The sequence below is a fragment of the Trachypithecus francoisi genome, unplaced genomic scaffold (genome assembly GCF_009764315.1).
Source record: "Trachypithecus francoisi isolate TF-2019V2 unplaced genomic scaffold, Tfra_2.0 Lachesis_group16, whole genome shotgun sequence".
Lineage (NCBI taxonomy): Eukaryota > Metazoa > Chordata > Mammalia > Primates > Cercopithecidae > Trachypithecus > Trachypithecus francoisi.
The window spans coordinates 30,311,925-30,332,944 of NW_022681461.1; the positions used below are offsets into that span (position 1 = coordinate 30,311,925).

At 42.9% G+C, this 21,020-nt stretch overlaps 1 protein-coding gene across 2 annotated transcripts in view; it reads left to right on the forward strand.

The window, feature by feature from the left end:
• Window positions 1–21,020, forward strand: part of DMRT1 (doublesex and mab-3 related transcription factor 1) — a 131,113-nt gene that overhangs the window by 59,418 nt on the left and 50,675 nt on the right. Inside the window, exon 4 of one of the 2 annotated variants that reach the window (XM_033237189.1) lies at window positions 18,924–19,071. In XM_033237189.1, coding sequence (XP_033093080.1) covers window positions 18,924–19,071 — 148 coding nt within the window. The remainder of the gene's footprint in view (window positions 1–18,923; window positions 19,072–21,020) is intronic. The other variant, XM_033237190.1, reaches the window with a different exon arrangement.

Genomic DNA, 21,020 nt, shown 5'->3' on the forward strand with positions numbered 1-21,020 from the left:
AGCCACCAAGCCCGGCTGCCTGACCAATTTTTAAGACATAGTAGGAGACTTCACATGAGTTTTTTTTTTGGCCACTGAGCTCCACGGTCAGGTTTCCCAGGATGATGTGCATCTATCCGGTCACTGGAAACTCCTGGGAAGCTCTGGATGGAGAAAGCGGGAGTGACTTGCCTTAGGAACCTGCCCTGGGCCCTCTCACCTTTGGCCAGGAACCCTTCACAGTCTTGTGATCCACAAGATCACACTCTGTCACCAAGGCTGCCCTCTCACCTTCATGGCCCACACCATCAGCAGGTGAAACTAGCCCTGGTGCCTTTTTTTTTTTTGAGACAGAGTCTCACTTTGTTGCCCAGGCTAGAGTGCAGTGGCGTGATCTCAGCTCACTGCAACCTCCTCCCTAGTTCAAGTGGTTCGCCTGCCTCAGCCTCCTGAGTAGCTGGGATTATAGGCGCGCACCACCAGGCCCAGCTAATTTTTGTATTTTTAGTAGAGACGGGGTTTCACCATGTTGGTCAGGCTGGTCTCCAACTTGTGACCTCGTGATCTGCCCACCTCAGGCTCCCAAAGTGCTGGGATTACAGGCATGAGCTACCATGCCCGGCCCTAGTGTCCCTTTTTACAGCCAACTGGTTATTGGCCACTCTCTACTGGTAGGCCCACATTGACTGGCTTTTTCCTCTGGAAAGAAAAATTGACAAAGTTTGCAAGCAGGCATAAAAGGAATTCATAAAGACATATTCAGTTGGAAGCATTTAAAGTAATTTTTTTCCTCAGGAAAGGAGATTGGAAATAGGTATTTGCTGTGGGCTCTTAGGCTAACAACCATAATTTGTTTTTTCAAGGGGATTATAAAGACATAAATTCTTGTTGATGACTGAAAATATTTCTTTTATATATGTTCGGTTGCTATGATGTGGTATTTATTTTGTATTTGGCCACTTTTATGAACTCTGTAATTCTAATAATTTTATAGTTGCTTATTTTGGAGTTTCTAGGCAGGCATTTGTTCCATGGAAACATTGCTCCTGACATTTTCACTTCTCTCTAAATTCCTGCAGTTCTAATTCATGTTCTTAGTGCATTGTTCACTTTAGACAGTGATGGTAGGCACAGGTGTCATTGTCTTGTTCCTTATTTTACTGGGAATGTTTCTAGTGGTTCACTATTGTATATACAGGACGTTACCAGTGCCGGTTTACAGAGAAACGAGGAAAATAAGGACAAGTGAGTTTTTTTTAAGGCCAGATTATTCAGTTCAAGAAATCGTTTTTATTGAGGCAGAGTCTCACTCTGTCGCCAAGGCTGGAGTGCAGAGGTGTGACCTCGGCTCACTGCAACCTCTGCCTCCTGGGTTCAAGCAATTCTCCTGCCTCAGCCTCTCGAGTAGGTGGGATTACAGGCATGCACCACCATGCCCGGTTGATTTTTGTATTTTTAGTAGAGATGCGGTTTTGCCATGTTGACCAGGCTGGTCTCAAACTCCTGACCTCAGGTGATCCACCTCCCTCAGCCTCCCAAAGTGCTGAGATTATAGGCGTGAGCCACCCTGCCGGCCACTTTTCAACTTTTTAAACTGTAAAGTGATGATTCTATTAGATGGCGGGGTTTTTTTTTTTGTTAATGCTCTTATTCAGCAATATAGAAAGCTGATACCTATTGTCTCTTGCCTTCTTCCTGCAGCCCCTCCTCTCCCATCTTTTTTTTTTTTTTTTTTACATTTTACTGGTCTGTGAAATCCAGATAGACCACTGCAGTACTCAGTGTGTCCTTGTGACAAAAGTGAAATTCTTTAGCGGCTTCAGTGTGCTCCCTTATGTGGACTTATATTTGTGCTTACTTTTGACCTGCAGGGTGCTTCCCCTCCCTCACCACTTTTTTTTTTTTTTTTTCCTGAGATGGAGACTTGCTCTCTTGCCCAGGCTGGAGTGCACCGATGTAGTCTCGGCTCACTGCAGCCTCTGCCTCCCAGGTTCAAGTGATTCTCCTGCCTCAGCCTCCTGAGTAGCTGGGACTACAGGCCCACGCCACCATACCCAGCTAATTTTTATATTTTTAGTAGAGACAGGGTTTCACCATGTTGGCCAGGCTGGTCTTGAACTCCTCACCTCAAGTGATCCGCCCACCTCAGCCTCCCAAAGTGCTGGGATTATAGGCGTGGGTCACCGTGCCCGGCTTTCCCCTCTTTTTTATGACAGCTATGGGAACACCCTCGTGCTAGTCTAGCATTTTGAGGAATTCATTCACAGGAACCCCAAGTAGGTTCTGCCATCAGGTACACAGTGAGGATGTAATGACTGGGTCTACTAGGTCAGTAGGCAAGTTTTGGAGACTCTTCTGTTTAAGGAAATGCAACTCCAAAGTCATGATAGACCCTAGAAAATTTAAAGCCAGTGGAATTAAAGATGTCAGGCTCCCTGAGTTTGGGGGTCACATTACCATTACTATAAACTTTGCCTTAAATGGCTTGTCAAGTCTTAGCCATGCCTATGATGTTTTCTTCTGAAACATAATTCTTCATTAGATTCGTCTCTTTTAAGGAGAAAGAGTGGACCCAGTTCTCTTGGGTCTTTACAACATAGTCTTACTCCTGCAGGGAGCAAAGCTTTCTTTCTCCAGCTGGCCCTGTAAGGAGCAGTGAGAAGTCCCTGCCCCTCCCGTCTCCCCCCATTACTCCTCTGAAGCATTAAGCCTGGGTGAATGCAGTCCTGGCTTTCTGTTTCTAAGTGATCACCTCACCTGCCTGCACTTTCACCAAGGAGTTTCTATTTTGTCTCGTTTTGACTGATGACAAGTGATGATCGTGACAGTCATCATCTGGTTTTTATTACACCTTTCCTTGAAGGAATTGCTGTTTTGTTTCACAGATGATGAAAGCTTAATGACTTGCACGCTTTTGATCCTACTACAGCAAGGGTAGTTGTTTGTAAGAATTGGTGCCTGTGATGACAGTTTTCCCAGTGGCTCTTTGTTTGGAGCCAAAGCTCAGGGAGGGGAGTGGTGGGCAGTTTAGACGCTAAGCCCAGACAGATGGTGAGAGGTTGGGTTTAGGAATATCCCTTAGCTACAGTGTAGTGCACAGGAGAGACATTTTTGCAGTGCATTTTGGTTAAAAATATGTAGATTCTAGAAGAAACTAGAACTGGCCTCTAGATACCTGGGGCCCTGGAGAACAGGCAGCTCTGACTCTGAGAATATCTGGAAGGAGTGCAGACCTGGCCATCCTAAGGGATTGTTTTCTCAGTCTGGTTGAAGTGGTCCGGTAGCATCCCAGGAAAGCCAGAGAGAGTGTAACCTTAGGTTTTTCAGGAACCTTTGGAAGACTTGTGAAAGTCCTGGGCTGTCATAGAGATTCATTTCCATTGTTAGATGACTTCAGTTTGATCTGGGCTGAGGAAGAAATCCCCTGTAAAGTGCTGATGTACTCCAGGGACTACTTCACAATTGACTTGGAGGCAGAGGTATATTATTAGTCTTGTGAGGCTGTTACATTACCTATTATCTGACACAATAGCATTAGGTTAGTAAATAATATAGTCATTTGGGGATTCTGTAATTGGCTTGAAATTTAGATAATTAGATCACAGTTTTTGAAAGCTTTCAGATTTGATTTGGTTGGGCTGGTGGCCAAAATCTTACCCATTTATGTTTGCCCTTTTAGCTTACTTTTTTTCCTGTTAAGTAGACATGAATATGACATAAAATTAGTTGCTTTTTTAGAATGTTTAAGTACATGTATAAGTGATTCTCAGATTTCTTAGGAGTCTGTACTGTTGTGTTCTCTTAAGTGTTCCTCATCATTTGAATAAAGATGAAAATCAAAGGAATGCATAACAGACAGGTTTGCCCTGTTTTTTTAAAATACCATAATAGGAATAGGATAGAAAAAAAAGAGACTAGAATTGCCAAAAAATATCCACTGTGTTACAGAGTATGTATAAGATACGCCTTTATGCATTCGTTGATTGTTTTTAGTGAGTGGCTGCTCCGTGCATGGCACTGTGCTAGAGACTCAAGTACTGGCTCACGGTAGAATGGATGAGAAAGAAAACTCGAAAGACACATGCGGCCGGGCGCAGTGGCTCATGCCTGTAATCCCAGCACTTCGAGAGGCCGAGGCGGGTGCATCACATGAGGTCAGGAGCTTGAGATCAGTCCGACCAACATGGAGAAACCCTGTCTCTACTGAAGATAGAAAATCAGCTGGGTGTGGTGGCGCCTGCCTGTAATCCCAGCTATTTGAGAGGCTGAGGCAGGAGAATCGCCTGGACCCGGGAGGCGTAGGTTGCGGTGAGCAGAGATCGTGCCACTGCGCTCCAGCCTGGGCAATAAGAGCAAAACTCCGTTTCAAAAAAAAAAAAAAAAAAAAGGACACATGTAATTCTCTTATTCCTGTTTCAATCAGAGCCTAGGAGAGCTGTGATCCCTTGTGGAAAGATGAGCCCTTGCTGTGGCATTCCAAGAGGCAGGTTGGGGACGAGTGTTTGATCACAACTATCGTTTAGAATTTCCAGTGCATGGTGATAGATTGACTTCAGTGGGTTTTATTTTTAAAAAATTGTCCCACACTGAGTACACCCCCTTACTGCCTCCACCCAGGATGGGTTGCCCTCAGCACCCCCTCCTTGGTATAGCATTGGCCCTGCGGGCATCACCATTGAGATGCACAACCTCCTGGAAGGAGTGTTCATAGGAACACCCCTACAGTTTGGTGGTGGGCGTGAAACTGCCCACCACCCTCCTTGAGCTTTGGCTCCAGACAAAGAGCCACTGGGAAAATTGTCATCGCAGGCACCAATTCTTACAACTACCCTTGCTGTAGGATCAACACTGAGGAACGAGGAAAAGGTATTATCTCCACATTTTATTTATCACATTCCTTCTCACAACATTCATTCTGGCAAGTCCCAATTCTAGGAGAAGGAAGGCAGACATAACTCTATGTCTGGAGTATTTGTATAAAACCAAAAAATGGGAAGGCCTGGAAATTTCGCTGTCTCCTCACTCCCTTGCCTCTGTGTATGTGTGTGTGTGTGTGTGTGTGTGTTTGTGGCACTGCAGGATATGTCAAACTAAAGTTTATGTACTTAAAATAATCTTTAAAGTGTGTAATGGAAAGGTTTTTTGTTTGAGTCATTTGTTTGCAAACCCTGAAGAGGAGTCTTTCATTGCGGTCGCCCATTCTCCTGTCGATAGAAACAGGTGGACCTGTGAGGGGAAGAGGAGGGTGTGAGCAGAACAGCCCTGGAGCAGCGTCACGCTGCTGGGCACTTCCTGTCTCCTATTGCGTTTCATCCATAAACACAACCTTTCAGGGCTGTGAGCTTCCTTTTGTGACTGAGGAAACTGGGGCTCAGGGAGATACAGTAGCTAGCTAATACTGCACAGCTGGAAGCGGGGAAACTGGAGTTTGAACTGGAGTTTGCCTGACTGCAGAGGGCACCTTTGTTCCCATGGTGTCTCTGCCTTCCTTGCAGGGCAGTGCACATTTCTTGGTTTTCCTTGTAAAACCCTGAAATTCTGGAAAATCACTAGGCATGCTGTCTTTCAAGCATGCTTCTGTGATACACACACACACACACACACACACACACTCTTCCAAATCAAAGTACTTTAGGGAACAGTAGTAACGTGATGCTTTTGGTCATTCTTGTGTCATTTCAATTAGTTGGAGGTGGACTCTCTTCGTGGTCTTAGAATGGGCAGGGCTTTTTCATGCCACCCACAAGTTGAGAATGTCCATCAGAGGTCACCAGCCTGCATTCAGATCGTGAATACCAGTTTGGTAAAGGATGTGAGTGTGCGCGTGTGCTTAGTTAGATTGTGGCCCCAGACAGCCTCACCTTGCCCTTCCGGCAGGCTCTCATGTTCTGTACTCGTAAGATACCCTTCACACTGCTGATTTATGCTAAAAGTATCCTAATGTTTCTGACAGCTCATGTGTGACATGAATATAATCCATATTTCTTAGAGCAGCTAATTCAAGGGGCTTATTTCCCTATACTGCTGATAAGGCTATATCTCTTGATGTCGCAGCCCTGGAGATTGTGATGGTAACATATTGTTTCTGGGTCACTAGTTTTGTCTAAAACAGTAGGTTGGAACAGAGTAGCAAAGGTTAATTAAGTTTGTCCATCAAGGTGGGAACAGATATGGATGCCTCTGATGTTTCTGGTTCTGAAATCAAAGTTCCTGAATGTGGGGTTGTGGGCATCTTTTCTTCTCATTTTCAGACAATCAAAAAATAAAGTTTATTTGCTCCAGAAGTAGAGAAAATGTGAAGAGTTGTTAAAAGCTAAAGGCAGGCCGGGCGCGGTGGCTCAAGCCTGTAATCCCAGCACTTTGGGAGGCCGAGGCGGGCGGATCACAAGGTCAGGAGATCGAGACCATCCTGGCTAACACGATGAAACCCCGTCTCTACTAAAAAATACAAAAAACTAGCCGGGCGAGGTGGCGGGCGCCTGTAGTCCCAGCTACTTGGGAGGCTGAGGCAGGAGAATGGCGTGAACCCGGGAGGCGGAGCTTGCAGTGAGCTGAGATCTGGCCACTGCACTCCAGCTTGGGTGACAGAGCGAGACTCCATCTCAAAAAAAAAAAAAAAAAAAAAAGCTAAAGGCAGCAAAGTAGGTCTTTATACTAAGCAGATATCTTCATTTAAAATTAGCAAGTTTCCTCGGTTGAGTAGAGAGAAATATCAGAGCGTCTGAGGGTGATTTACTTTGAATCTTGCCATCTCTACTTAATCCCTTGTGACCAGAAACAAGTTATTTGATCTCTCTGAGCAGTTTCTTCCTATATCAATGATTATTAAATTATGAAGACTCGCGAGATAACGAGACAAGTCTCTATATTATTTCTCAATAGATGCTCATTTTCTTCCTCTGAAATTTGGTTAATCTTATTGTCAGTAACCAGTATTTTCTCAGGAAAATTAACATTAAGAATATCACCAGTACAACCCCCATCCATACAAACACACACCGCAATCTTCAGAAGTGTGTAGAACGCCTTCAGAGACTGGACATGTGAGAGAGTGGAGTGTGCTGATCATTATTAACCGAATTTTAAAAATACAACCTTTTAAATGTCCTTTCTCTCCAGCCATTTTACTGAAACTCTGTTTCTTAGTGGCTTTTATGTAAATGGTACCTGCATTTATGCCTGGTATATGTGGGTTCAGTTGGGAAGTCAGGGTCTGTATTTTAGATTTGTGAACTAGACAAATGTAGGTTTCTAACCCAGGACTGGAAAATCTTTCATGGATTTCTTAAGATGAAGAAGGTGCTGAGCTAGTCCCAGCCAGACACTGGTCCAAACCGACCACTCTTTTGTGAATCCCCTGAAATGCACCAAGACCCTTTGAGGTTTTAGGAAAAGGAAACCTTTTTTTAAATTTGGCTTTTTCTTGCTATTTACCTCCTTTTAGAGGTACTTGCGTCCCTTTACCTGATTTATACATTGGTGTCTTTCAAACATTTTAGATTTGAGAAACTGTAGTAAGAAACTGTATTCCAGTATATATTCACACACACGTACACAAAATGACAAGTTTTGTAGAACAGCTCTTACCCCTTACCCAAATTGTATATGCAATGAATTCTTATATACTGTTCTCTTTTATTCTGTTCTATTCTATTGCATTCTGTTCAATTCCATACAGTTCTCTAAAATATATATGTGTGCGTGATATATATATACACACACACACATATATATGTAGACACATTACAAACTGAATTATTTGAGGGCCCTATAAAAGGCAGCACTTCCGCCTTTTGGAAAACATGGTCTCAAGAAGTACACTGTTGTTCTGTCAGTACCACTGATGGCAGATGGTGAAAACAGTTGAGCAACACAAGTTAAAAAAATTATTTGGCCTTTGTAAAATGTCACAATACTCACATCTGAATTGCTTGTTGGCTAAAGATAAGCAAAATGGACCACTAATAAATACAAGGGTAATTCTGATATCCTATGGGGTTTCTGTCCTTAATGGGTATTCACGATGGTTGTGGGCTGGGTATGGTGGCTCATGCCTGTAATCGCAGGTCTTTGCGGGGCCCAAGGTGAGAGGATCACTTGAGGCCAGGAATTCAAGACCAGCCTGGGCAACATAGTGGGACCCTGTTTCTACAAAAACTATTAAAAAATTTAGCTGGGCTTGGTGGTGTGCACCTGTAGTTCTAGCTACTCAGGAGCCTGAGGTGGGAAGATCGCTTGAGCCCATGATATCAGAGGCTGCAGTGAGCTGCGATCGCACCACTGTACTCCAGCCTGGGCGACAGAGAAAGAACCTGTCTCTAAATTTTTTTTTTTGAAAAAGACTGATGTGAATTCTCTTCCATGCCCTCTCCACAATTTCTGGAAACTGGGGGAGGGCTTGCTTTATATCCTCATGGTCAATTTTGGTTCTGTATTTCCATATGACTTGTTTATTTTTTTATGGTTCATCTTAGGGCTGGTTTTTATTTTTATTTTTAGAGTTACTGTGATATGAGCTTTCCTTGGGTTCTTTTTTTTGAAAAACCCACCCACACTTTTTCTTTTGTTTTTGCAGGTGTAGTGGAAAATTTGGAATTTACAACTTAAAACATCTTAAATGTATCAGTTCTTAAATGATTGGTTCTCTCTGCCCTGTTGTGTGAGCACCCTCCTCTCCACTCCTACCCCATTGTCCCCTCCCACCTCTCCTGGGCGCATTTGGAGGAAGAGCTTTCGTTGGGAAAAAGGACTCTTGGGTTCTTCAGCATCTGAATGCCCAGCCCCAGCCCCACGTGTAGCACAGCACCTTCACCCCTGTCCACCCCTCGCCCCCACACACATTGAAGGATCCTCTTGGCCTTTGCGGGAATCCCTGACAAAGGCCGAGTCCTCACAAATGCCTATCTCTGTCTGTCTCCTCTCCTTTCCTCCCTCTAGGAGGGGAGTGGAGGGCATTCCATAGCAGGACCACCTAAGAGAAAGCAAGGTGAGCGCAGGGGAGGAAGGGAGCAAAGGACTCATCTTCAGAGCACTGGACACAAAAGGAAAGGAAGTCGGGAGGGCGGGTTTTCGCTATGGGAATCTGCTTGGGTCACACACCTCAACATTTGGCCTGGTGCTTCGGTAATCTCTGAAATGTGTGCATAATAGCAATCATTTTTAGCCTATATATTAAAATTTTTTCTCAGCATGAAATGTGGAATGCTGAAAAATGAATGAGGTGTGTATTTTGGAAGGTGAACAGGGCTTTTTGGGTGAAGCCCTTTGCACAGGTGAAGTCTGTAGGCTGAGACAGTTCACAGTGTGTGCTTAGGTGAGCTTGGGAACAGGCATCCCATTTAGATGGTTTGAAAAGAAGTGTCTGTTAAAACTAAAGCCATCATTTAATGAGGGTAAAAGTCCACCCCAGCCTTCACACTCAGCACCACCAGAAGACCCAGAATTCCACCGCCTGTGAAGAGTCCTACCTGTATAAAAAGGTTTCTGTTCAGAAAACCAAATGTTTACCCCAAATATGGCTTTTGCCATTTAAAAGACTGTAAGCCACATATCAATACCAAGGGAGTTTTTTGTTTCTGTTTTTTTGAAACAGGGTCTTACCCTGTCACCCAGGTTGGAGTCAGCAGGGCAAACACAGCTCACTGCATCCTCAACCTCCTGGGCTTAAGTGATCCTACCACCCCAGCCTCCTGAGTAGCTGGGACCACAGGTGTGCGCCACCACGCCTGCCTAATTTTGTAAATTTTTAGTAGAGATGGAGTCTTACCATGTTGCCCAGACTGGTCTCCAACTCCTGGGCTCAAGCAATCCTTCCTCCTCAGCCTCCCACGTGCTGAGATTTACAGGTATGAGCCATTGTGCCTGGCTGAGTCGTTACACTATTTGTTTAAATACCAGTTTGCAGTTAGGAATGTTATCCTATAGAAAAACTCTTCTCATTAAGACTGTTCCCCTTTCTTACATCAACTCCAGTTTTATGCAGCTGAGCCATGTTTAGTAAACAATTAGATGGCAATTTGGTCTTCACAAATCCCTTTTAGTTATTCACCTGGATAGACTGTTCACTTTGATGCAAGACCAGACACTCACCTTACCTAAATTGTTGCTAGACAACCAATGACTGGTATTTGGGATTTTTTTTTAAAAAAAGAAGTGAACTCAAACATTTGTATGCTTTTTTTTCAGATATTATTGTTACTATAAAATAGGGTGACTAACATGTATAAAAGGAAATGATGGCTCAGATTTACTGTGATGCATATTCTTAACAATTTAATGAAACAGAACTCCAAGGTCTTGGGTTTCCTGCAAGGTTAATACTAACACCATGAGCATCCTCTGCCAGCCAGCTCTTATCCATGGGTCGTACTCTGGTTCAGAGACTTTGGATGGGTAATAATATATAAAACATGCCTCTTGCTTGCCAGTGACCACTGCTAATAGTAATGGTAGTCATCATTCACTGGAATCCTGGGTTTTTAGGGTTTACTTGGTTTATTTATTTGCTTAGCTTAAAGGAATAAAAAAACCCTTGAGAGGAAACGAGGAGGCATTACACAAAGGAGAAAAATATATATCCCTTCAGGAAAACTGTGGCTCCTCTAATTTCTTTGCCACTCTTGTCCCTCAGCAGCACTTAGCTGTTTTCTTCTAGCTGGAGGTGAGGGACTGAGCACAGGGGTGGTGCTAGGTTAGTTTAAAGCGAGCTTCTCACCTTGGTGCTGTTCAGGCCTTGGGTTGGGTAATCCTGTGGGAACTGTAGGACACTACCCTGTAGTAACAGTCAGCAGCATCCCTGACCTTGACCACTAGGTGCCAGCATCAACTCCCTGCCCCCTTGTCACAATCAAAAGCGTCTCCAGATGTTGCCAGATGCCCCGTGGAGGACCAGACTGCCCCTCATTGAGAACTACTGGTTTAAAGTAAAGTGAGTTTCAAAGGCTTCGTTATTTTCCCATTTTGTTTAAGCCAAAAGTAGCAGGGTTGTGATTTTCTTTTTAAAGTTAGAAGAGAGCAGGCAGTGATTTAGTTTGAAATTGCATTCTGCCATGCCTTTTTCTGGGTTAATTGCAGTTTTTGTTTTTGGTTTTAGACTGTGTCCCACTCTGTCATCCAGGCTGGAGTGCAATGGTGCAATCTCAGCTCACTGCAACCTCTGCCTCCTGGGTTCAAGCAATTCTCCTGCCTCAGTCCCCCCAAGTAGTTGGGATTACAGGCACCTGCCACCACACCCAGCTAAATTTTTTTGTATTTAGTAGAGATGGAGTTTCCTCATGTTGGTCAGGCTGGTCTTGAACTCCTGACCTCAGGTGATCCACCCGCCTCAGCCTCCCAAAGTGTTGGGATTACAGGCGTGAGCCACCACGCCCATCCATGAATTGCAGTTTTAACATCATGTTTACGTGACTACACATGCACTTAGAAACACATAGAACTGTCCTCTTATGAGCAAGTTGTCACGTGGATGGGTTGTTCATGGATTATTCTTTGAGGTGGGTGCAGCTGAAGTGACTGATGACCTCAGTAAGTTCATGTATTAGTTTGGTCTCACGCTGCTATAAAGATACTACCCGAGACTGGGTAATTTGTAAACAAAAAAGAGGTCTAAGTAACTCACGGTTCAGCATGGCTGGGGAGACCTCAGGAAACTTGTAGCATGGCAGAAAGCGAAGGGGAAGTAGGCACCTTCTCTTCTTCACAAGGCAGCAGGAGAGAGGAGAAAGAGAACAGGGGAAACTGCCAAACACTTTTAAAGCATCAGATCTCAACAGAACTCCCTCCATATCATCAGAACAGATCGAGGGAACCGCCCGCATGATCTAATCACCACCTGCCAGGTCTCTTCTTTGACACGTGGGGATTACGGTGTGAGATGAGATTTGGGTGAGGATGCAGAGCCAAACCATATCAGTTCACATTCTAGTAACCTCAAATGGAGTCTGACCTTTCATATCTTTTTCTTCTTTTACTGGAAGTCTTTTATAACTCAGTGATCTTGGGGATTCATTAAGAATAGTGAATGTTTGAGTATAAATAACTGAATTCCTATTTCCTAATAATTCTTTTTATTTCATGCTTTCTGGAAACATGGAAAAGGAATTAAGGGAATAAATAAGCATACACATGGATTTGAAATTGTGTTTATTTTCCAGTAAGCGTAGTTTAAAAAAAAAAAAAAGAATTGTACTGTTCATCTTCATCTTTTTGTCAAATAATATATACATTGGGATTGGCAGCAGTTAGCCAGTCTATTTGTCAGATTTAGCCTTTCACATGTTTTAGTTAATATAGGGGATTGTTGGGATCTCGTACTTCCAAGGTATGTGGACGATATGTTGGTAATTGTAGAGCACTGGTTCTCAATCTTGGTGTCATATTGGAATTACCTGGGATCTTTGAAAATACCCGGGGCCCAGGCCACGTCCCAGAGCAGTTAAACCAGATTTTCTTGAGTGGAGTCCAGGCATCAGTACTGGGTTCCCTTCTCACCTTACTCCAGCGAGAGTGAAGTTTGAGAAGAAATCAGTACCACTGTTTACAAATAAAGTTTTATTGGAACACAGCCATGTCCATTCATTTTACAAATTGCTAGAGATTGTATGGCTTGCCTAAAATATACTTACTGTTTCACCATTTACAATAAAAAGTTTGCTGACCCCTGCTATAGACTCACGGTTAACATTTTTCAAACATTTTGAAAGGAAGATTTGTGTAAACTTTCATAGTATGAAAAAAAAAATCCAGCATTTTGCAGAGCATTTAGGCTCAAATCCTATCACTTTTCTTGTACCCTGAGAAAATTGAAAAGCATTTGCCTTGAAGGACTGGCTTGAAGATATTGTCAAACCTGAAGTAGATGTGACAAACTCAGCACCCAGAGTAGAGAGGCTCCATTATTTATATTACGGCTTACGTCGGCACCTTGCTTCTAAATTCAGTATTCATTACTCAGACTGTGTAATTGACTTAAGGAAGTCTATGGAGACAGAAATGGCTTTTCAATTCAAAGTGTGTTTGAATTTGTTTTTATTGCTGTGGCAGTTGTAGATGGCAGCAGACCCCTGCAAAAAAACTTTTAGTTCTGGGGAATTTTCTGTATAAAAATTTTAAAAACTGAAAATTAAAAATTGCTATTTACATATTTTCCCTCTTCCAGTTCAGCTGGAACCTGGATGGTTGTAAATAGCTGGTAAAAAATTTTTTAAGCCGGGGCAGTGGCTCACGCTTGTAATCTCAGCACTTTGGGTTGCCGAGGCAGGCGGATCACTTGAGGCCAGGAATTCGAGACCAGCCAGGGCAACATGGTGAAACACCGTTTCTACTAAAAATATAAAAATTAGCTGGGAGTGGTGGTGCATGTCTGTAGAGTAGGCGTCTGTAGTCTAGCTACTCAGGAGGCTGAGGCAGGAGAATCGCTTGAACCCAGGAAGCAGAGGTTGCAGTGAGCCAAAATTGTGCCATTGCATTCCAGTCTGTGCAACAGAATGAGACTCTGTCTCAAAAAAATTATTTTTAGAAGGTTTTCCTTTGGTCTTAGGCTGTGAGAGGTTACCAAGTATCAGAGGAAGGATCACTTATTCTAGTCCCTGGGCACCAGCAGTATTAGCATCTCCACCCCAGTCTTTTTTTTTATGAGACAGAGTCTCGCTGTATTGTCCAGGCTGGAGTGCAGTGGCGCAATCTCAGCTCACTGCAAGCTCTACCTCCTGGTTCACACCATTCTCCTGCCTCAGTCCCCCGAGTAGCTGGGACTACAGGCACCCGCCACCATGCCCAGCTAATTTTTTGTATTTTTTAAAGTAGAGATGGGGTTTCACCGTGTTAGCCAGGATGGTCTCGATCTCCTGACCTGATGATCCGCCTGCCTCAGCCTCCCAAAGTGCTGGGATTACAGGTGTGAGTAACTGTGCCCGGCCTCCACCCCAGTCTTAACTATACATCAGGACCTGCGTTTTAACAGGACCCCCTGGCCATTCGTATGCACATTGAGAGATGCTGGGAATCATTGAAAGATGCTGCACTGTTCTAATTGATAACTGGGTATGTGTAGTAAATAGGTACCACGATTGTCCCTTTTCTCTTAAATGGTTTAATGGCTTCTTTTTTAATTTTTTAATTTTTATTATTTTTTTATTATTTTTTTATTTTTTAATTATTATTATTTTTTATTATACTTTAAGTTCTAGGGTACATGTGCATAACGTGCAGGTTTGTTACATATGTATACTTGTGCCGTGTTGGTGTGCTGCACCCATCATCTCGTCAGCACCCATCAATTCATCATTTATATCAGATATAACTCCCAATGCAATCCCTCCCCCCTCCCCCCTCCCCATGATAGGCCCCGGTGTGTGATGTTCCCCTTCCCGAGTCCAAGTGATCTCATTGTTCAGTTCCCACCTATGAGTGAGAACATGCGGTGTTTGGTTTTCTGTTCTTGTGATAGTTTGCTAAGAATGATGGTTTCCAGATGCATCCATGTCCCTACAAAGGACGCAAACTCATCCTTTTTGATGGCTGCATAGTATTCTATGGTGTATAGGTGCCACATTTTCTTAATCCAGTCTGTCACAGATGGACATTTGGGTTGATTCCAAGTCTTTGCTATTGTGAATAGTGCCACAATAAACATACGTGTGCATGTGTCTTTATAGCAGCATGATTTATAATCCTTTGGGTATATACCCAGTAGTGGGATGGCTGGGTCATATGGTACATCTAGTTCTAGATCCTTGAGGAATTGCCATACTGTTTTCCATAATGGTTGAACTAGTTTACAATCCCACCAACAGTGTAAAAGTGTTCCTATTTCTCCACATCCTCTCCAACACCTGTTGTTTCCTGACTTTTTAATGATTGCCATTCTAACTGGTGTGAGATGGTATCTCATTGTGGTTTTGATTTGCATTTCTCTGATGGCCAGTGATGATGAGCATTTTTTCATGTGTCTGTTGGCTGTATGAATGTCTTCTTTTGAGAAATGTCTGTTCATATCCTTTGCCCACTTTTTGATGGGGTTGTTTGTTTTTTTCTTGTAAATTTGTTTGAGTTCTTTGTAGGTTCTGGATATTAGCCCTTTGTCAGATGAGTAGATTGCAAAAATTTTCTCCCATTCTGTAGGTTGCTTGTTCACTCTGATGGTAGTTTCTTTTGCTGTGCAGAAGCTCTTTAGTTTAATTAGATCCCATTTGTCAATTTTGGCTTTTGCTGCCGTTGCTTTTGGTGTTTTAGACATGAAGTCCTTGCCCATGCCTATGTCCTGAATGGTATTACCTAGGTTTTCTTCTAGGTTTTTTATGGTATTAGGTCTAACATTTAAGTCTCTAATCCATCTTGAATTAATCTTCGTATAAGGAGTAAGGAAAGGATCCAGTTTCAGCTTTCTACTTATGGCTAGCCAATTTTCCCAGCACCATTTATTAAATAGGGAATCCTTTCCCCATTTCTTGTTTCTCTCAGGTTTGTCAAAGATCAGATGGCTGTAGATGTGTGGTATTATTTCTGAGGACTCTGTTCTGTTCCATTGGTCTATATCTCTGTTTTGGTACCAGTACCATGCTGTTTTGGTTACTGTAGCCTTGTAGTATAGTTTGAAGTCAGGTAGCATGACGCCTCCAGCTTTGTCCTTTTGACTTAGGTTGTCTTGGCAATGCGGGCTCTTTTTTGGTTCCATATGAACTTTAAAGCCGTTTTTTCCAATTCTGTGAAAAAACTCATTGGTAGCTTGATGGGGATGGCATTGAATCTATAAATAACCTTGGGCAGTATGGCCATTTTCACGATATTGATTCTTCCTATCCATAAGCATGGTATGTTCTTCCATTTGTTTGTGTCCTCTTTGATTTCACTGAGCAGTGGTTTGTAGTTCTCCTTGAAGAGGTCCTTTACATCCCTTGTACATTACCAAAGCCTGGCAGAGACACAACAAAAAAAGAGAATTTTAGACCAATATCCCTGATGAACATCGATGCAAAAATCCTCAATAAAATACTAGCAAATCGGATTCAGCACCACATCAAAAAGCTTATCCACCATGATCAAGTGGGCTTCATCCCTGGGATGCAAGGCTGGTTCAACATTCGCGAATCACTAAACGTAATCCAGCATATAAACAGAACCAAAGACAAGAACCACATGATTATCTCAATAGATGCAGAAAAGGCTTTTGACAAAATTCAACAGCCCTTCATGCTAAAAACGCTCAATAAATTCGGTATTGATGGAACGTACCTCAAAATAATAAGAGCTATTTATGACAAACCCACAGCTAATATCATACTGAATGGGCAAAAACTGGAAAAGTTCCCTTTGAAAACTGGCACAAGACAAGGATGCCCTCTCTCACCACTCCTATTCAACGTAGTGTTGGAAGTTCTGGCTATGGCAATCAGGCAAGAGAAAGAAATCAAGGGTATCCAGTTAGGAAAAGAAGAAGTCAAATTGTCCCTGTTTGCAGATGACATGATTGTATATTTAGAAAACCCCATTGTCTCAGCCCAAAATCTCCTTAAGCTGATAAGCAACTTCAGCAAAGTCTCAGGATACACAATTAATGTGCAAAAATCACAAGCATTCTTATACACCAGTAACAGACAAGCAGAGAGCCAAATCAGGAATGAACTTCCATTCACAATTGCTTCAAAGAGAATAAAATACCTAGGAATCCAACTTACAATGGCTTCTTAATGGCTTTCCTGCCGTGTGGTCTTACTCATTAGGGGTAGCCAGTTTGTCCTTTTTTGCTATTTTCCAAGTATAGCTTCTTTAATCTTTTATTTAGTAAAAATGTAATGTAATGGTAGAAAGTGAAAACGGGGTGATTGGCCTAGAAGAGACACCATTTAATATACTTTAGAAAAACAAACCAGAAAGGACAAAGGGGATTTACCCAGGTAAACTTCACTTGAGAGGAAATAATCACCTGTAATGGTGTCTTCTTTGCTTCTCCAGAAGAAGTAATCCACTCATGAGAACATAGATTTGAGCTTGGGAGTAGTAGAGATCAAAAATAAATTCCTTGAGCTGCCTTTGCAAAGCATCAGGCAGAAATCAGGGACTTAGCTCTTTCTACCAAACAGCACCGTAATACCCAAAGTACACTTAGGCCAGTGTTAGTTGGTGAATTGTCCAGAATCTAGATGTTCATAGAAAATGAGGAAGCCCAGTACCTAGTTTTACACTACCAGGCTCTGTCAAGTTAGTCCTATTTTCTTTTTCAAGTAGCACTTAAAATATTTGATTGAAAAACATGATTTTGAATTATTCTAGATTATTTTGAAATTATTCATATTTCTGAACAGAACTGGTTTATCTTGAACATTCCCTTAGATTGGATTTTGTTTAAAAGTGAGTACCATCTAAATTTAATTTTTTAAAAACTATATAAATAACTGGAGTCCAGCTCTGTTGTTGCCATAAAGATACGATCATGAGTTGGATGCTCAGTGTCTGTACCAGGATCTAGATGTGCATGGAAGTGGGTCTTACGCTATCAGAGTCATCAACCTGGCCTGGAAAGTGGATATGGTGGGGGGCGCTTTCTAAGTCATCAGGTCATATCTTCTTAGCTTTGAATGAGAGTCAGGAAGCCACAGGGAATGAACTGCTTCTTATATAAAAGCTGTCTCATGGTCCTAAAGGCAGGGTCTGGTTGCCAGAAAAAAGTGAATGACTGCTGAGCTCATGTGCAGCTGCCACTGCTGCTGGAGGGGCGTCCTTACTGCCTTCCCAGTTTCGCTCTGCTTCATGTGTCCAGTTAGCAGAATCCAAATCGCCTCCAGAATTCAGATCTCAGACTCCTGTTCCTTGCTGCAGGGAACAGCACAGAAGGAGCTGGGAATAGACACTGAGTAACAGGATCCAGCATGGCATCGTGCTGATGTCCACAGCTTCCCATTACACATGGTTTGCGTGTTGTTTTACAATCTTTTTTTTTTTTTTTTGGAGACAGAGTCTTGCTCTGTCGCCCAGGTTGGAGTGCAGTGGCGCTATCTTGGCTTACTACAAGCTCCGCCTCCCGGGTTCATGCCATTTTCCTGCCTCAGCCTCATGAGTAGCTGGGACCACAGGCACCCGCCACCACACCCTGGCTAACACCACACCGTGTTAGCCAGGATGGTCTTGATCTCCTGACATCGTGATCCACCCATCTTGGCCTCCCAAAGTGCTGGGATTACAGGTGTGAGCCACTGCACCCAGCCTACAGTCTTTTTAAATACTCTCCTCATATGAACTCTGTAAGATAACCAAGATAAAATGCCAATTTTACACATGAAGAAACACGGGAAGAGGTCTGATAACTTGCTCCCGTTCAAACAAATGTGTTAGTGTTACAGCAGATTGTGTTGGCTCCTAAGCAGCACTGTCCCCTCTCCACCACCCTGTTCTCTTTTACACTGGTTAATCGAGCACCAAATGACCAGAAGGAATTTCAGGGGTGCTTTAGAGGGGACCTTAAGATATAAAGGGCACCGTCATAGTTCTAGGCCCAGTACATTGGAGGAGCATGTTCATGGCTGAGGCCACTTCCAACTTAAATAGGCCATTCCCTTAATTTGCTTTTTTTTTTTTGGAGACAGGATCTTGCTCTTTTGCCCAGGCTGGTGTGCAGTCGTGCAAGCAATCATGGCTCACTGCAGCCTCAAACTCCTGGGTTCAAGTGATCTTCCCACCTCAGCCTCCTGAGCTGAGATCTCACTTGTGCACTATCACACCCAGCCAATTTTTTGATTTTTATGTAGAAAAGAGGTTTCACTGTGCTGCCTTGCCTGGTCTGAACTCCTGGGCTCAAGTGATCCTCCCACACTGGCCTTCCAAGGTGTTGGGAATATAGGCATGAGCCACTGTGCCCAGCCTGTTACCTTATTTTAAAGAATTTTAGGTAATTATTGTACTAGTTGTGACATACAATGTTGGTCTCAATGTATTTCTTCTTTTTTCTTAAGCAGATGAAGAACATGGAGAATCGCCATGCAATGAGCTCCCAGTACAGGATGCATTCTTACTATCCGCCTCCCTCTTACCTGGGCCAGAGCGTGCCCCAGTTCTTCACTTTCGAGGATGCTCCCTCTTACCCGGAAGCCAGGGCGAGCGGTAGGTATCTGGTCATACAGACTGGATTTGGGGTTGAGAGAGGATGGCTATCCAGTACTGGGTCATTAGCTGTCTCTAATAGCTTAGCTGTTAGTAATTGTTGGAAAGTTTGCTGTGTGAAGCTTGGGTAAGTATTCTTTAAAGAATTTAGTTATAAAATGACTTTGCTTTGCTTGATTCTTAATACCATGTTTTTTTTCCTTTCTGGATTCTTAGAGCGACAGGAGTAAGATGAGAGACTCCCCTTTGGAAGCTAAAAATGTCTTTTATAGAGGATCAATATGAAATACAGGAGCACTTTCAATGTGGTTCAAGACCTGGTATTTTTTGTGAAGTGAGTTTCTGTATATTGAAAACTCATTTCCCAAAGACTTTCATTTTAAAATTGAAGGCATATTCATCTTTTGGGGGAAAATAACATAATAAAACATTTTTGAATACAATAGATCTCAGAGTTTATGTAGTAGCAATGCAAATAACTCTGATATAATGGATTTGAAATAAAAAATGACTGTTTAATGAATCAAAGCACTTTGAAATACATAGTTCCTCAACTTCAATTTTAACATCCCCCAGCATTTCCACTGTGGTGAGAGGCAGGTCTTTACAGCTGCTGCGTTTCCAGATCCCATGTTTAAGTTCTTTACAGTTAAGTATCCTCTTTTGATGTAGGAAAGTGAGAAACATACACAATAGGCAGTAAGTGGAAATCAGGGCAGTAGTGAGTGTCTTGGAAGAGAAACCAATCTAGGAGAACTTACTCTGTACTAAGTAAATGGAGGCCGGGCGCGGTGGCTCAAGCCTGTAATCCCAGCACTTTGGGAGGCCGAGACGGGCGGATCATGAGGTCAGGAGATCGAGACCCTCCTGGCTAACACGGTGAAACCCCGTCTCTACTAAAAATACAAAAACTAGCCGGGCGAGGTGGCGGGCGCCTGTAGTCCCAGCTACTCGGGAGGCTGAGGCAGGAGAATGGCGTAAACCCGGGAGGCGGAGCTTGCAGTGAGCTGAGATCCGGCCACTGCACTCCAGCCTGGGCGACAGAGCGAGACTCCGCCTCAAAAAAAAAAAAAAAAAAAAAAAAGTAAATGGATATGTTCATTTTCTAAATAACTTGACTCTAGAGAACTTAGATAATGAGAATCAGAACTATGCCTTGATTTCCAAATTCAGAGCCATAAAGTCTAAAGTAGCTTGGCAAGGTATGCTTTATTTACCATATTAACCTAAAATAAAGGACTTCTATTAATATGAAATATATGGGTCACGGGAGCCTATACAGTTTGAGCTGCAGAGATGTGGAGGCACACATTGTTGATTGAAGTTTCACTTGTATTAAGAATTACTTTCTATTGGGAGTGGACAAGCAGAACTCTGTTTTATAAGTATTCATACTATATAATATGTGCCCATAGGTCCTTCTTGCATACTGCTTTTGAGTCTATGTATTTGTTTGTTTATAAGCTCCCTAAGAACAAACAACACATTTTCTATACCTTCTTACCTGCTGTGATGCCTTTTATTTGTTAATTGTTGGTTGAGTGAATGAATGAATCTGGTATTACTATTATTATTATTATTTTTTTTTTTTTTGAGACGGAGTCTCGCTCTGTCGCCCAGGCTGGAGTACAGTGGGGGGATCTCTGCTCACTGCAAGCTCCGCCTCCCGGGTTTACGCCATTCTCCTGCCTCAGCCTCCCGAGTAGCTGGGACTACAGGCACCCACCACCTCGCCCGGCTAGTGTTTTTTTTTGTAATTCTTTTAGTAGAGACAGGGTTTCACCGTGTTAGCCAGGATGGTCTCGATCTCCTGACCTCGTGATCCACCCGTCTCGGCCTCCCAAAGGAATCTGGTATTATTTTTAACCCAGCTTGCCCTGTAAGGGAGCGCAAGCATGAAAGGTCAGAATCCTAACTGGCTTGTCTGATGGAGGCTCTGCACAATTTGG